The sequence below is a fragment of the Lepisosteus platostomus genome, chromosome 11 (genome assembly GCF_059453375.1).
Source record: "Lepisosteus platostomus isolate fLepPlt1 chromosome 11, fLepPlt1.hap1, whole genome shotgun sequence".
In the NCBI taxonomy this organism is placed as follows: Eukaryota; Metazoa; Chordata; class Actinopteri; order Semionotiformes; family Lepisosteidae; genus Lepisosteus; species Lepisosteus platostomus.
In genome coordinates this window covers 42734002-42751703 of record NC_142621.1, presented here as the reverse complement: position 1 = coordinate 42751703, position 17702 = coordinate 42734002, and the positions used below count along the sequence as shown (strand labels likewise).

At 45.6% G+C, this 17702-nt stretch overlaps 2 protein-coding genes across 11 annotated transcripts in view; both read right to left on the bottom strand.

The window, feature by feature from the left end:
- Positions 1 to 3541, bottom strand: part of LOC148652731 (cytohesin-1) — a 100947-nt gene extending 97406 nt beyond the window's left edge. The window contains exon 1 of the mRNA XM_088599831.1: positions 3264 to 3541. Within this exon, the coding sequence (XP_088455957.1) occupies positions 3264 to 3282 (19 nt within the window). The 5' untranslated portion in view covers positions 3283 to 3541. The remainder of the gene's footprint in view (positions 1 to 3263) is intronic.
- Positions 3542 to 7225: 3684 nt separating this feature from the next.
- usp36 (ubiquitin specific peptidase 36) overlaps positions 7226 to 17702 on the bottom strand; it is a 31459-nt gene continuing 20982 nt past the window's right edge. For 9 of the 10 annotated variants that reach the window (XM_088599818.1, XM_088599823.1, XM_088599819.1 and 6 more), the window contains 7 exons: positions 17207 to 17331; positions 16226 to 16867; positions 14859 to 15055; positions 14346 to 14498; positions 13475 to 13590; positions 12756 to 12900; positions 7226 to 12421 (listed from right to left, as the gene is read on the bottom strand). In XM_088599818.1, coding sequence (XP_088455944.1) covers positions 12769 to 12900; positions 13475 to 13590; positions 14346 to 14498; positions 14859 to 15055; positions 16226 to 16867; positions 17207 to 17331 — 1365 coding nt within the window. In that variant the 3' untranslated portion in view covers positions 7226 to 12421; positions 12756 to 12768. The other variant, XM_088599827.1, reaches the window with a different exon arrangement.

Below are 17702 nucleotides of genomic sequence, written 5' to 3'. Positions count from 1 at the left end.
TCTGTTTTTTTTCCCTCCCCCCAAAAAAAAAGCTTCCAGCTTCATCGTCAGTACATTCTGTGCAGACTGCAGTGATTGTTTCTGGGTCAATTTTCATCGTGTTCGTTTGGATTAGGCTGATGTTTACAGAGCGAAAGCACTTGTGTCAGGGAACATTGCCACATGTCCTGTTCCCTTAAGTCCACTCCCCTCTCTCTTTATTCGCCAGTAGCTATTCTCTAAATGAAAACCAATGCTTGGGCATCAGCTCAATTTGGCCACAACTCTAGACCGATTGATGTTGTCTAGTGTGGGCACAATTTTAAAAGCCTTCACCCCTCCTTCTCAATTTGGTTAGAATTCACCAAAGCAATTTGCTAAGATCACACACACACACACACACACACACACACACACACACACACACACACACACACACACACACACACACACACACACACAGTTCACCCATTCAGCCTCTTCCTTCCCTCACCTCCTTCACACCACATTGAACCACAGCTCTTAGGTTTTGAGGGCAAAGGCTCAGTCAATAGTCTCATTTTGTTCTCATTACTGAAAGGAATGATGTCCTCAGTGATCACCCTGCAACTCACAACTGGTAACCCACTGAAGCTAAGAAGGTGTGAGCCTGGTCAGTACCTGGATGGGAGACCTCCTGGGAAAAACTAAGGTTGCTGCTGGAAGAGGTGTTAGTGGGGCCAGCAGGGGGCGCTCACCCTGTGGTCCATGTGGGTCCTAACGCCCCAGTATAGTGACGGGGACACTATACTGTAAACAGGCGCCGTCCTTCGGATGAGACGTAAAACCGAGGTCCTGACTCTCTGTGGTCGTTAAAAAATCCCAGGGCGTTTCTCGAAAAGAGTCTGGCCAAATTTCCCATTGGCCCTTACCAATCATTGGTAACTGGCTTCATCACTCTGCTCTCCTCCCCACTAATAGCTGATGTGTGGTGAGCGTTCTGGCGCACTATGGCTGCCGTCACGTCATCCAGGTGGGCTGGATGATATCCCCATTACCCGTAAAGCACTTTGAGTGGAGTGTCCAGAAAAGCGCTATATAAGTGTAAGCAATTATTATTATTATTATCATCATCATCATCCTGTTGAAGAGGAGAAAACCCCAAGTCGCCCCCTGCTGGTGATTTCAAAACTACAGCAGCATGTTTAGGCTGCAGACTATCCTGTACATGAATACTGAGCCTGTGAAGGTGAAAGAGAGGGAAATGACTCACTGGTGGAAGACTGTTGAGTGAGACCAGAACCAGAGAGGACGCAAACTGAACTCATGAGTAATTTGGTGCCCATGGCCACACATAAGTGTCACAGCTCTGTATTTAGTCATACCTGTGTGTCCACGTCTGTCAACATAAATGCTAGAATTCTAAATTTTTCAAACTTTTGCAACACCGCAGGCTCGGCTCGACATTGATTTGTAATTGGAGACAGCTAAAGAATGAACTCAAGGCTCAGTCTTCTCCAATGGCAACAAGACTATTTTCTGAACATTGATTCCGGTTTGTTATTAGAATTCCATGGGAGAACTCTCTAGCAGGTAAAAACTTGGTGGACAAGAGCCAGTCCATTAATGGTAACCCAAAGATCTCCAGGTCTGAGTTGATTAAAAACCAGTTCCAGCCCTGTGTCTGCGTGGTAAATGCAGTCTGACCGTGAACAAACCTCAGGAGTCGAGCTCTCTGTGCTACAGCAACTAGCTGCCTTAACTGCTGAGGTTCTGACTTGAGTTGCAGTGTCTGACCGTTTGATACAGATACAAAACATTAGCAAACACGGAGAGGAAAAGCTATCACCTTCAAAACTATCACCTGGCAATCACTATTTGAATCAAAGCTCCACATTTCCTCTTGCTGACTAATTTACCGACAGGCCGTTGTGTACGCTGTGGTTTCAGAATGACAGAAGATTTTCTGAAGAAGAGAAAACAAACCGCATACATTTTTTGGTTGCCAATGATACTTCCAAAAACACAAGGGTGATCATTTAAGAAAACTATTAATGGCACACAAGCTTCTAGCATATTTTTTGTGGGATCTCTACTGAGTCCCGCTGGTAAATACACAATATCAATCATTCCAATCAATTGTGTGATTATTTAATCAAAAACGTTTATAATATACAGTACATTTGCAATTCAGCTCTACAGATATCCAGAATGTTTGAATAATGAGGCTAGAAAACTATAATTACTCTTTGATCTGAATGGACGTCTTTTATCTCATTTGTCTCATGAGATAATATCTTACTGGACTGTACCTTCCTCCTATCTAAACCACTTTAAGAATCCATTATGCATCAGAGCATCAAGCACTTAGTAAAGTAATGAATAATAAATACTGTATGAAGAATCTAAGCAATCAGCAAACTTGTTGTGCATCACACTCCCGTTTTCAGGATGTCTGGCCCTCATACCCTACAAACTTCACATTCTGCTCTTAACCACATGTGATTTTTTTTCTTAATAATCTGCTACGTATCCAAATGCCACAAGGTTTTTTTTTTCTATTTTAAAACAAAACGCAATATGATGACATGAGGTTTTTGATCAGGTTTTCATTTACTGCCATGGTTTTTCCTAGCTGTTCGCTAGAATTGCTGCTCTCGCTACGAGAGAAACTCCTGCGACTGACACGTTAAAAATTGAAATAAAAAAACAATTATTAACAATTCCGCCTATTTAGAGATATGTCTGTTAGAAACAAAAGTCAATAAGAACAATAACTGAGGGGGGGAGGGAAGTTTCAACTTTTAGTTAAGTCAGCGGAACAGCTCGTCAGTAGCCTAAGTTAGAAAAACTTGTTACTGCCATGTCGGGAATCGCTTCGCGGCGAGCGAGCAATCTCGTTTATCGCTAACTCACAGAAGTGCTACATCTTCAGCGAGTAAAAACGTCGCGACGACCCGCTTTTCCATCAAACCCTTGACTCCCCTGGTTACACTTTACTCCCTGACCGATTATATGGGTGGGAGTAACATAATTGTTTTGTTTCCGTGGCAGCTACACGCCACAGCAGTAGTACTGAGCAGCAGCAGCAGCACCAACCCAGCCTGACCTCTCTCGCAGTGCAGCTGCAGCGAGACCTCGCTTCCTCCGGGTTATCACAGATGGCTTTCCCCTCCAAACCCCCGTAGCGCCACCAGCTTTCTCCTCTACTAAATGCCCACATGCATGGCCGCATCCCCCTTCTTGAAAATGCTGTCACTGGTTAAGGAAAAAAAAAAGTGATGCGCTCCTGTACTGGCACTGACCGTAGAGCTCCTCTTCCATGCTTGCCAGGTGCACACGCGTCCTGCTCGCCTCTGGCTGTCTCCGGGCGCCGGTCAGGAGGAGCAGCTGAAGTCCAGTCCCCTCGGTTTTCTCTCACGCTTCCTGCCCTCCGTATCTCTCTCTTCTGCCTCTCGTCTTGCCTCTTCTGTCGGGTCTTTGGGGGGGTTTCTAATCTCTCTCTCCCCGTCTTCCGCGCTTCTCGCCGCCGGCTTGCTTGTAGTAGCACCTTCACATAAGCGCTTTCATGCTCCGTGCTCGCTAGGGGGCGCCCGTCCGTCTCAGTGATGTGATGTCACCAGCCGTAACCTTTTTTTTTAACTCTTTGCTATTTTAAAACATGCTGACATTAACCCCGTTACCAAACACGCAAGCAAACCCAGTTCTACCCTATATGCGACACTGTCTTTGTTTTTTTTAAAAAAAACACGCGTAAATGATTCAGGAAAATGGACGGTAACACGTTCGCTCGGTAACGCTCGGTAAATGCGTACCCCTCCCAAGCAGTTAAAACGATTAGATCATAAATTCTGTCACCACCGACTTAAAATAGCGACGTGAAACTCTAGCCGTGCCTGCAATCTGCACCCTGCTGGTTATAACATTACATGATCTGTCCGGTAAATGAATAAACAGAGGTGATCCGAGTCACGTGTGAAATACTTGCTCTAGGATTCAAAGAAGGTAACCTATCCTTTTTTTTACATTTGGAATTTAGTCCACGCTGAGTTACAATTTCGTTTCAACATCGATCTCGTAATGATTTTTTTTTTTTGCATCTGGTGGTCTCAATGCATTTCCTGCAGTTATAATTAACGTGGTGTTAAAAATCTACTACAAGATGCAACCGAACTGTAAACGACACAACGCAAATTAATTTGATCGGTTTAGAAGATAATTGCGCGTCTTTTACGTCCTCGTATCACATTTATCTGAAATTGTGAAATGTAACTAATCCAATGATAGCACCGATGTTGCTCTCTTTGTGATTAACCAAAGAGGCTTAAGCACTAAACGTAAACCCAGCTCTTGGTGGAAGTTTTAATACGCTTGAAACTAGGCTCCCATCTTTGCCTGGTGCAGACACACCACAGAGGTTTATTTGTATTCGGTGGGTAGAAACAGATTCGAAGAAAACAGAATCGGACTGGTGGAACCCCAGCTGGAAAACTACAGGAACATCGAAAATGCAAAGGTTAAAAATCACCGCTGACAGCCCACTGAAGCTCAGCAGGTGTGAGCCTGGCCAGTACCTGGAGGGGAGACTCCTGGGAAAGCTAAGGCTGCTGCTGGAAGAGGTGTTAGTGGGACCAGCAGGGGGCGCTCACCCTGCGGTCTGTGTGGGTCCTCATGCAACAGTACGGTGACGGGAACACTATACTGTAAAAAGTCGCTGTACTCAGGATGAGTTGTAAAACAAATGTCCTGAGTCTCTGTGGTCATTAAAAAGCATTTCTTGAAAGGAGTAGGGGTGTCACCCTGGTGTCTTGGCCTTTACAGATCTCCACTGTAGGCATTATCACTCTACTCCTCCTCACTGATAGCTGGTGTGTGGTGTCACATCAGCCAGGTGGGGCAGCACACTGGTGGTGGTGGAGGGGATCCCCATTACCTGTAAAGCATTTTGAGGGGAGTGTCCAGAAAAGCACTATATAAGTGTAAGCAATTATAATATACTAGCTTTATGGCTTTGTGTTTTACTCTCATAGGAGAGATTAACAAAGCCTATGAGTTGCAGTGCAGAAAAGGGGTACGTGTCTCCTGGTCTGGACTCAACCGTTGAGGCTGTGTGTGAGTGTGCACAGCGGTTGTACCTTTTAGTGCTACAGCTCATCTCATTCTCTCATTCCAATAACTTCAGTAAAAATGGCCTGCTGAACAAACACTGAGATACCTTGGAGAAAAATCAGCAGCCAAGCAATCCTAAAGCAGTGGCTTGCGAGCGAAGACTGACAAGGACAGACATTGTGCATTCTGGCCGTCAGCCCCTGTCACCTTGCCGAATGGCGTCATTCATCACAGGCGCTGAAGGTCCCTGTGACACCTCTGAATGTCATGAGCCTTCGTTACTGGAAAGGCTGCAGCGGCCCCCAACATCTGGGCTTAGAGACAGGGAGTGTCGCCAGGTTTAAAGGAAGGTGGGAAGGAGGGAGAAGCGAACTCGCTTGATTTTGTCAAAAAAAAGGCACATATATGGATCTTTACCAGGTGGCATGACTATCTTCCCATCCCACCCCCTCCTCTCCCCCTAGAGAGCCCAGCCACCCGGATCTGCGGCTGGAGCAGTAGGCCTTGTCCCACGCATCTGGAGTCGCTGTGAACAGACCCATGGCCACTGTAGGGCAACAGGGAACACTGTGCTCTGGGAGGCACAGGCCATCCTTGGGGGGATGTTCATCTGATGTCCTGAAAAGTCAGTGAAATAAAAATCCCGTGGCCCTGGTTTGAAGAGCAGCAGTGGTAACCCCAAATGCTGAAGAGAGCAGATGGAGCAAGGCCAGTGTTCCCACCTAAGTCCACTGGTGACAACATCTCACTTTTTCACCTACTCCCGAGTTACAGTTGGGCTGCTGGCACAGAACAGGAAGCCATCCATCCATTTTCCAACCTCTTTATCCCTTTCAGGTTGCCGGGAAGCCGGAGGCTGAGCCTACCCCGGCAAGCAATGAGCGCACAGCAGGATACACATGGGACAGGACACTAGTCCATCATAGTGTAGACACAGACACATACAAGGGGCCAATAGTCCCCAGAAGCCAATTAACCCCATCACTGTGTTTGGACTGCTGGAGGAAACCCAGGCAAACCAAGAGAACAAACTCCTTGCAGATAGTGGTCCGTTCAATGGCAGACCCTGCGCTCTGACCCCAAGCTTCTCTTCCTGTCTGTGTGTCTTTGTCTCCATGGAGAAAAAGCCGGGGTATCCGAAAAGACGAATTCCTAATGCAAGAAATTGTATAGGGCTAATAAAGAAACATTATTATTATTATTAGAAGCCATCAGGGCCAGCCGTAGGTAAATCCCATTAAAACCATGAGTGACGACTTCAATATTAGCCATGTATTAGCCTCTTACCATGAATGTTGCTTTCTGTTTATTCTACGCAAACCACACTGAAAAAAACACACAGAAATCCAGCTGACACAGAAGGTGGATGTTGGATTTTGTTTTTTCAGGGGGAGGAGGGTTATTTATTATTAATAATAATTGCTTACACTTATATAGCACTTTTCTGGACAATCCACTCACAGGGTAGTGGGGACTCCCCTCCACCACCACCAGTGTGCAGCCCCACCTGGATGATGCGACGGCAGCCATAGTGCGCCAGAACACTCACCACACATCAGCTCTCAATGGGGAGAACAGAGAGATGAAGCCAATTCAGAGATGGGGATTAGTAGGAGGCCATGATTGGTAAGGGCCAATGGGAAATTTGGCCAAGACGCCGGGGTTACACCCCTACTCTTTTCGAGAAGCGCCCTGGAGTCAGGACCTCGGTTTTACGTCTCATCTGAAGGACGGCGCCTGTTTACAGTATAGTGTCCCCGTCACTATACTGGGGCATTAGGACCCACATGGACTGCAGGGTGAGCGCCCCCTGCTGGCCCCACTAACACCTCTTCCAGCAGCAACCTTAGTTTTTCCCAGGAGGTCTCCCCTCCAGGTACTGACCAGGCTCACACCTGCTGAGCTTCAGTGGGTTGGCAGTTGTGAGTTGGATAGTGATATGTCTACTGGCTATTTGTCTGGCTGATTCTACAAGGTATCAATCTATTCCTTCAAAACAGTTTCCCCACGAGTCCCTGTATTCTCAAGAAAATATGATTGTTTGGATTCAACTGCACCTTTAAGGATCTTCACAAATGCTGTCAAACAAAATCTCATAGAAAATAATGCTGGACCTTACTGAATAGTAAAGGGATTAAATAAGAAAAAAAGTCAAGACTCACAAAATTGACAACTTTATTGCACCTGTTTATATATATATATTAAGAGTTCCAGTTGGAAATAATAAAGGTCACTCCTTGGTCAGAAAATAACGGTGCAAAAATCAGAACTAGAAATGCAAATATGATACAGATCTCTCAGACCAGAATCTGTTTAAAAAAGTGTCAATTGTATTGATATTAAAATATGTCTAATCTCAGGATAATTCCACATTAAACATTCATACACTCTATATAACACAGTACTTCTATAGCAATATGCCTTTTACACCTGTCATTTACTGTAAACTCTACAGTTAACAGTTTTAAGGGATCATATGAAACACATTGCATTTTTCACAAACTTTACTGTTGATAAATTCTAAAGTTTAACTCACAGTCCAATAACCTGTAACTACACCATCGTTTTTTCGGTGTTTTATTTTTATTCGTAAAGCCAGCCTGAGGCAACCTTTCCAAAATAAAACTTGTTTGGGAAGTTATACACTAAATAGTACTGGATACACCGGAAGCACATGGTGTACTGTACAAACTCTACATTGGCAAAGCATTTTATTATTACTTTCAATATAAATGTAATATATCTGTGCCCAGACAAGTGGAAGACCCCAATGATTTTATAATACATACTATATATTCCTTACAATATAAGTTATAGGAATTTAAAAACACTAAGGAAGGATGTGTTATGCAAAAATGGCACAGTGTATGACCCCAGCCATTCCATTGTACAAGTACCACACAGAACGCAAGAAAAAAATGACATCGTCATCTGCAGTGACAACCGTTTTTGTTCCTGAGGCATCCCGCTAACGAAAGAGTGACCAGTTCGAATGTCAAAGTCCAGAATTGCATAGAAAGTAGAGACAGGGGCATTGATATATAATTAGAAATATACAAGCTCCTTGGAAAGGGTGATGAACGCAATGCATGCCAAAATGTTAAAAGCTGTGTAGCACCAAACCAGGGCTGGGACAGTAGTTCTTCTGGCCCTACACTCCAGCACACCTAGCTCAGACTGGGAGGCAGAGGAGGGCTCGTGGTCAGGTCCAACAATAAGAAACCTGGAGGCTGAAAGTTCGTTACGCAGGCACTAGTTACGGATGAGACGTTTGCGGACAGGAAGGCAGGCAGAACAATAAAGTCTCGTTCTAAAGGATCGGGAGTTGCGGTCTGGGGGGAAAAAAAAAGTAGAAAAGTATCACTTTGCTTTCTAAAGGGCTGAAGGGACACAGGGTGATAAATCCCAGAATGAGGAAGCCACCGCTAGATGGGAATTATTTTCGCAATGATGGGTGCACGAGAGACAGATAGGCACCAATTTACACCCTACTCTTTCACCGTTTCCGCCAAACAGAATGGACACCGACTCTCCTGGGGAGGATCTACGACACAGCTGGAGTTGCAACAGCCGGCTTTTTGAAACCGATGAAGAAATAAGTAGTAAAAAAAAAAACTGTTATTCATCGCTATTTAACGGCACGTGACGAAAAGCCACATCTTCATGTGAAAATGCAGGTTAGAAATACTTGGAACGTGTTAGCCTCCCCCCTTCAAAACTTTGTTACTTGATGGGGAGTCAATCGAAGGTGTTCCAAGGATCAATGAGTGCAGTTATGCATTAAACTTTCAAAGGAAATTCTGCTCAGTATGATGAAGCAGGGTCTAGACAGGTAATAAGAAAGGACCAGACTGACAAGGGGTCATATCAATTACCCCAAATAAAAGGAAGGGTTTTCCTTAATGTTTTTGCTAGTTGATTTAAGTTCTCAAATTTGTAACGCTTACCTAGAATGAATTACTGTGAACTGCTGTGAGAAAAGTCAGTGAAAGTCTGAAGGATATATAGGTTTGTGAGCTGACACGAGGACTGAGGATCGAGTAGCTGAGATGGATAACAGAGGTAGATTCAGATGAAAAATGTTATGAAATATTTTAAAAGTTACAGAAATGAAAAAAGCCACAGTCCGAAAGCATTAGTCATGCGAACACACACCACCTGCATTCGGTAAAAGAGTATGCTGATATTGTCAAACAGTTCAACGAACAACAAAAAAGTCTCTCCAAAAATACCATCACAACAACCGACTGTACACACTGTGGCCTCTTCATAAAAGCAGTGAATTAATGTCATTTACAGATTTCCTTCACTTTTTAATTTACAGATATTTAACCAAAGGAACTGTTAGCATGGTTTAGTTTGCATATGTGAAGATATAATTTACTGTATGTTAAAAAAATAAATCTGAGTCAAAAAGACCTGAGTGGATTCAAAACTTTAGTACTAATTTAGTACACTTCAGGAGTGATAAAACTTAACTTCACTTACACATCCTGATGTATTGTACAATCAAAATAACTATTAAGAAAAAAAAAACTACAACACATTTGTATAAGAATGGTTGTAGAAGACGTTTCAAATCCAACTGGTCAAGTGTCAACTGGTTAAACTGTACTACTCTGTAATAAGACTGGAAACCTATTCAGCAGCTTAAAAATGCTATCAAAACCTACAACTAAACTGGTTTACATTTTAATGTGAAACAGATTCTGAACTTATACAAGAAAAGGGTAATTTACACAGTTAACATAAGACCTAAACTGATCCTTTTATCTTATTTTTTGGAGATTAACGTTTCGAATACTAGCAGAAAGCACAAACTTCCTGTGTTAAACATTCACAGTAGATAAACTACCATATCCTGTTCCTGTTTAGTTCAAATATATCTATCTTACACTGGCAGAGTGAGGTTTTGGTGTAGCTGGAAATGCACACTATTTTCTTTCCTCATTCATGTATTTTTCTCTGTCTAAATCTACAAAACAAAATGTAAACAAATGCTGAAAGAGATCTTGTGATATGTTTTTGACGTTTGTTTAGAATATAAAACAAAAACATGCTTAACGGAACAAAAAAATCTTTACAGTTCGGAACTAGATATAAGACAACTTTGTTACACACAAAAGATACCCAAATATCTTTTTTTTTGATAAAAAAAATGCCTTCATGTTGGAAAACAACTGAAAACTCAAATTATTTTGCAGGGGACGTTCTGAAACTGGCACTCTGTAGTATGTGCAGTTTTTCTGTTTCTTAGGTACCTGTTAATGGACTGCAATTTTCCAGAACTCCCAATGATGTGCCTCATTACGGCAACCCTTAACTGTGAAGCTGATAAAGTTGAAACGCAAAATGAGTTTTTTTTTCCCCAATAAAGCACATGTCCCGAATCACTTCAACTACATCAGTGAGACTGAGCTCATCACCTCAGCTGGGCCGCCAGCATAAACAAGGCTGTCAAAACTAAATGAGCGTGTGTCCCAGTCTCCTGCGATTGGCCTAGACAGCAGCAGAAGTGAGATTTATCAGAGGTGAATAAAATTCCTTGTTTTTTTCCTGGTAAAACATTTCCAACTTGCAGACCTCACTTCTCCCTCCCAGGTAGTTTCTACTTGTTTTTTCTTTATTATGCAGGTTAGATGGGCTGAAAAGCCTCCTGTCGTTTGTCACCGGTCTTGAGTTCTTATTACAATCAAGGAAACCCCAATAAATTCAGTCTCTTTGCAACCCAGAATAATGCTTAACCCCGATAAACTGATTTCATTACAGCCTAAAACCGTCCACGGGTATGAGCAGGTTTCTCTGATAAATGTCGATTAACTCGGTGCTTTCTTATGGGTGCTGTGATGGGAACAATGCAGAATTTCCTACCTAGTCTCAGTCCCGCACCAGCCTGGAGCACATGGCTCCAAATCAAGAACTAATCGGTCACAAGCGAGAGCAAACGCCTTCATGCCTTAACGGACACAGCTTCGGGGACACACCGAATGAAATGTTTAACAGGCACTACAGCAGAAAACTGTGAAACAGCAATGAACCTGTGGTCACCGGTGGTCAAAATGTGTGAATACAGGCTGAAAGCCCTACTCGATATATGGGCATAAGGATTTGATATGTGTTCTCTTAATGGAAATATGCTAAATAACCACAACTGCCTCTGCAATCTGCTTAGCTGGTCTTTACAGCTAAGCAGATTGTTCTTAAATATAATGTAGTAGGAGGAAACCTTTTTTGTTCTGCTTTATGGTCTCCAGGCTACAGTCAGTATTTGTGGCAAATGTCACGATTGCTCAGACCTGTACAGAGGACAATCCAAATTCTCCCGCATCTCTGTTTCCAAATTCAGTGAATTTGAACCCTGAGATGGTTTCAATTTCATTTAAATTCTCTGACATTGTTTGTCTTTGATTGACGCACAACAGGCCTCAGCACCGTGTTCATTCAGTTTTGCTAATTTTGTGACGGAATTGAAATTTAAAAAATCATTTTAAATTATTCTGATATACATGTCATATTTAATACTTATAAACACTGAATTTAGGAAACTGCACTGCTAAATTTTTCCAGCTATTTTACAGACTGCTGTGGGGACTAGTTTGCTCCTGATTTAGCGGTGACTTCAAGTGTAAGATCTCTCCCTGGAGCAGGCTGCACAAAGCATGTGCAAAACCCTTCGGCAGGAGTAAACCTTGCGTCTCGGCTTGAACTTTCCCTTTTTCCCCTCTTCCCGTACACTTAACACTTGCACCAAAAACAGTGCATTCTTTAACACAGCCCCCCGCGGTTCACAGTACCGATCAGTAGTTTTTCCTGAATGGATCTTGCATTAACGTGCATTGCTAGGTGCAAGGAGCCGTGATTCCACACCTCATGAGCACCAGCTCGACATCTTCTGGCCTCACACTGTACACATTTCTGAATGCATCTGGTTCATCAAGATTTAAGCAAGGTGGGGAAGCCACCATCCATTTTACGACTTCATTTACGGACTGCATTCGGGTTGTTTTTTACCGCGGTAATATGTTTGCCCCTTTCATACAATTTACGAGCTTTTGTTCCAGAAATCCCAGGTACACTCGTTCTTTTTCTTCCCAAGTCCAATTCGAGCTGCTCTCCTCACCCAAAGGAGGCCTTAGCCAGTTCATGGTTGTCATGGTGGTGGCTGTCCAGCTGTCTGTGGCTCACAGAAGAAACGTCAGCTCAGCAGAGTCCTCCTGTCTTGTCCTGCCACCTTCCTCTCCTCCCGACAACAACCAGCCTTCGCGACAAGAAGACTGAGGGACAGACCTGCAGCTTCCTCGCGCAGAAGCTTGGACAGATCCCTCCTTGATCTCGAAAAGACACCCTTTCTCGTCTGCAAAAAGGAGTTTAAAGAACATTGAGACGTGCCAGTATGTAAAAAAAAGTATTTTCAAATGCACTAAGATATACATCTCGCAAGAAAGACAAAGCAGCACAGAAGCACAATACAAGGGTCCCTCCTGCACCATTCCATACCAGTCTATAAGAGACATTAGCGAGGCATAGTTCCTCCACGACACCTTTCATCCATTTACAGGAAACTAATTCAAAGTAGAATTTAAGAAAACAGTACATATCATAGCAAATAGTCTCAAATGTTTACTTTAAGGCGGTGTAATGCACCCCGCGAATGTGGTCCTTTCCGAGTGGCTCTCTCCATGACTCACCCAGTCTTGCTGGTTAGAACCGGTGACCCAGACTGGTCATCCTCCCTCCGTGGGTGACCGACCATAGATTACGACGGTTCTGGACTTTCTGGAAGACATTGAAGTTCCTCCTCTTCTCCTTCCTATACTTTTTTACTTTCTTAACCTGTTTAAAAGCAAAATAAAAGATCTGTAGCTTTTTTTCTTTTATTCCTTAAGTTACTGAAATACACTTTAGTAACCTTCAGTTACTTCAAGTGCCTTCAGTGTAAATCACTACTATCGTATCAGGTACGTTATTAACCTGGCAGAGAATTTATTACAGCAGTGTGGTGGTGTTTCAGTTGAGCTGGTGTGCTTCACAGGTTTTGGGCCCTGGCTTGGACTTTGGGGGTTTGGTGCCTTCTGTGTGGAGTCTGCATGCTCTTCCCAGGTTGGTGTAGGTTTTCTCTGGGGGCCCCAGTCCCCGTCCCCCCCAAAGACACATTATCTAGGTGAACTGGTGCCTCTGCTAACCCTTACCAAAGGAGCAGCTTTCTGATAACGTGTGGGTGGCTGTTTATAATCCCATGTAGCCCAACAAAGAGGTGAAAAAAAACAGTGCTGAAAAAAAAGCACTAATGTTTTTGCTAAACAGTACACGACAAGAACTTGAAAAACATTACGGAAGAATTGACCTGAGGCGAGAGAAAGGAAAAAAAATATCAAGAAAGAATAAAAAAACAGCTCTGTCTCCTCACCTTCCCACTGTCAAAGTCTTCATCCCATTCATCAATCACAGTGTCGTTTCTGGCAATGTGGGTGTCCTCAATGGCCTCTCTGCTGAGAGCAGAGACCTCCCCATCCCAGGTCAAGACTGAAACGCAACAGAGCTGACATCAGACAAACACATCAGATCTCCGTTTAACCCGCGTCAACGGGGAAGGCGCCAGCAAACAGCAAAACCTTTCAAAGCTGTCATTCCGATTTCACGCTCAACAAAAACATTTCGAAACTCGTTTCTTGCAGGCACATCACTACAAATGTGCCTACAAGACTCTTAAGGTTTCTGATGGGGCGGAGCGGTGGCACCGTGGCTAAGAGTCTGCGCCTGCAAGGCTGCCGGTTCAAATCCTGTGACATCTGCGGCAGGGGAATCCTACTCCGTTTGGCCCCTGAGCAAGGCTCTTAACCCCAGCTGCTATGGCTGACCCTGCGCTCTGACCCCAAGCTTCTCTCTCCCCGTCTTGTGTGCCTGTGTGTCTCATGGAGAGCGAAAAGACAAAATTCCTAATGCAAGAAACTGTATATGGCCAATAAAGTGATCTTATCTGAAATCGACCGATGGGTGAGAGTCCTGTACCTCTCCACACCACGGACAGGAAGCACCCGGGGGTGGGAGTATAGGAGCAGCGCGTCTGCGCATCTCATTCTCTCCCGGAAGAGCACGGGATTCACGGCCCGGCAGCTGGGTCCCAAAACAAGTGCCGGTTCCACACTGGGGTGCATACTTAAGGAAACGACAGAAAACGAGGAATTCTCATTGCGGGGCTTCGGATCCTCCCGGGCAGCTGGCCCAGCCCGTCGGAGCGGCAGCACGCGACCGGCTCGAGGACACCCCCGCCCGCTCACCTTCAGCTCCGTACGCCCGGTCCTCAGAGTGCCGGAGGAGCTCGGTCACCACGCTGCAGCTCCTCCTCCCGTCCCAGGCCGAGGAGGACTGCGCCGCTGGGAGCTCTGGGGTACGTTTATAACCGTCGCGTACCTGGCCATCCCAGACGACCACTGCGGACAAAACAATTCTCCGTCAGAAGACGGAGGCGCTCTTTAGTTTGAAGGCTCGTTCACTGTTGGCGCCACCTTTTAAACCTGCAAGAGCACTGAAGTGCTTCTAGCTGGTCAACTACAGAGGCTAGTTCCTGAAGGAGCTGTTAGCTAAACCAGCGGAACCGTCCCATGCTGTTATAAGACTGGTAGCTGCTGCTCTCCGAGTGCAGGCTGTGTAGATCTGTTCTGGGCCTGTATCAGAACTAAAGGAGTGCCATACAAACAGAGAGAAACACCGCCCCTCGGGGCGAAACCGTGAACACGTGCAGGTGAAGCAAACAGAGGTCTAAGCATCTAAGGCGACTGACTGCTCTGCACCTGGTTTCGTCTTGCCAGCTCTTCCCCCGTTTACTGTACTCTCCTCCGGGAGGGGATCGGAGCTGCGGCCTTCCTCATCACTCGCACTCCTCTTCCTCTTTCTCCGTTCTGCTTTCTCCTTGAGTTTCTCCCTCTTCTTTTTCAGCTTGTCCAAATCATCGGCGTCGGTCCCCACCGCTGCTTCTCTGATCCCTGAGCTGGACACGGGGGGGGAGAGGGGAGAGGCTGTGACACCAAGCCAGATCAATCGATGACCCACAGTGACCTAACATGTTCAAGTGTCCTGATGTGCACAAGTACCGTAAACACAACAGGGCGTTTCAGCGGTGCAGAAAAATCACACTACAGTACGCAGTCTGTAGGCAGTCTGGAAGAAAAGGTGTCATTACTATTTGGTAAAAAATGTTTTAGTTTGTACTTGAAGGGAAGCTCTAAGATTTTTTATTATTTTAATTATTTTGTATTATTCTTTACTATACACCCACGCAGTTTGGACATGCCAGTTCTTTAGTATTGTAGTGCACGTTACAGCGAGAACCAACAGACAGGCTCCTTCCTCTTGCCTACCCATCAGCGCCATCCTCCTGCAGGAAGGTGGCGGGTTCCATAACTATCCTTACTCTCATATAGCGCTTTTCTGGACACTGCTCTCCAAGCGCTTTACAGGTAATGGGGACTTCCCTCCACCAGTGTGCAGCTGGTGCTCCATCTGGATGATGCAGCAGCAGCCAGAGTGCGCCAGAACGCTCCCCACACACCAGCTCTCAGTGGGGAGGAGAGCAGAGTAATGAAGCCAGTTCAGAGATTATTAGAGGCAACGACTGGCAAAAGATGGGGAAATTTGGCCTTGGGACCCAGGTTAACACCCCTACTCTTTTTGAGAAATGCCCTGGGATTTTAAATACCCACAGAGTCAGGGCCTTAGTTTTACTTCTCATCTGAAATACAGTGCCTTTTTAAAGTATAGTGTCCCCATCACTATACTGGGGCATTAGGGCCCACTCATACCACTGGGTGACCGTCCCCTACTGGCCTCACTAACACCCCTCCCAGCAGCAGCCTTAGCTTTCCCAGGAGGTCTCCCCTCCAGGTACTGGCCAGGCTCACACCTGCTGAGCTCTAGTGGGCTGCCAGCAGTGAGTTGCAGGGTGATCTAGCTGCAGGCTAAGGCAGAGGTGCTCTTCTCTCTGGCATCTCTGCACACCCGCAGGAAACCAGCAGGTTGCAAGAAACCGCCATTCGGCCGAGAGCCGAGGAGACCCCACCTGACGTACGCCCCCAGCTCTGTGCCGCGCGCCACGCCCTGGTTCTCCTCTGGCCTCACGGGTCGGGCCTGACCGAGCGAGACTCCAGCGAGCAGCACCTACCTGTCGCAAACAGACTTGGAAAGGCTCTCTTTTCCGGACGTCCCTTCCTTGCTTTTCTCCCTTCTTCTCTTTTTCTTCTTCTTGTCCCCCGGGGCCGCTTCTTCGCTGGGGGGCCTGGGGGTTGGTGGCTCCGCGGATGCGGTCCAGCTCTCCGGAGGAGCCGGGAGCCTGGGAGGAGAGCCCGGACCCCGGGGGGGGTCCCGAGGCGACTCCAGGTGGGACAGCACGCTCTCCCTCGCAGGGCCCGCTACGCCCTGCTCTTCATCCTCCGCTCTCCTCTTCCTCCTCTTCTTCTTCTTTTTAGGGGCCTCCTCCGCGCCCTCCTTGCGGCCATTCTCCGCTACAGAAGGGGGCCGGTCGTCTCCCCCGGGGCAGCGGTGCTTGTGTTTTTTCGGCTTTTTCGCGAGGCCAGGGACAGACGAGGGCTCAGTGGTGTCCACCGGGCTGGACTGGGAGCTGCCTTTCTCCGGGCTTTTGGGAAGAAAGCCATTGGTTTGAGAAGGGGAACCGCAAGGCAGCTGCATGCCAACCGAATCGAAGGGAGAGGCGATGGCCGACTTCCTGTGGCCATCTTTACTACACAGGGAGTCTGACCATGGCTTGGGCAGAGCTTGCAATTTGGGAGAATGGAATGAGTCAGCCCTGAGGAAAGGAAAAAAAAAACAGACTTTTACATTTCATGCATGAAAGAAGCCAATTTCTTCATTTAATAGGCTTTCTTCTTTTTGAAATATGAAAACACCTATTTTAGTTCATATCTTTTGTATCAAGGTTTTACAAGAGGAAAAATACATGAAGATAAACAACTGAATAAAGGGGGCCTAGATTTGGTCATTTAGGAGATTTATAAATGGCTTTTTAAGGCGATAAAAGCTTTGCAAAAAGGCACAGCCCTGAAATGCATAACCTCAATGGTTCTGGCATTACAAATAAATTGCGGACATGTCCCAGTGACGTGGGAGGTAGTTCCCAGAGCCGTACCTGTGTCTGTGGGCAGCGGTGGGCGAGGAGAAGTGGCGGGATGTGGTTGGATGCGTGGAATCGCTGGGCAGATGGCGTGGAGAGAATGAGGCCTCACTGCCGCTCGGACTCTGGCTGGACCTGGCCTGCAGTTATTGACATAAATAAAAACTTGGTGGTCTAAAAAAAAAAACGTAGCCATGAATATGACAAAAAAAAAAGGAGAGAGAGAGGGGGGAAAAAGAAAACGGGGAAAAAAAAACAGGAAAAGGTATGGCAGAAGAAGAATTAGAAATGGTTAGAAGAAAAGAAAACACAAAGAGTGAAAAGGTCATGCTCAGAAATTACAAAGAAACAGCTCTCGCTTGAAAGTAAAGACAGTCCAACAAAGCACTGGTTAGACAACAGTTTACACGCTGGGAGACTGTTTATGTGCCCCAAAGCTTAAAATATAAATCCTATCAAAAGACACAAGCCAACAAAAACTGTTCAAGTCAAGAAAAAGCAGCAGGTCCAG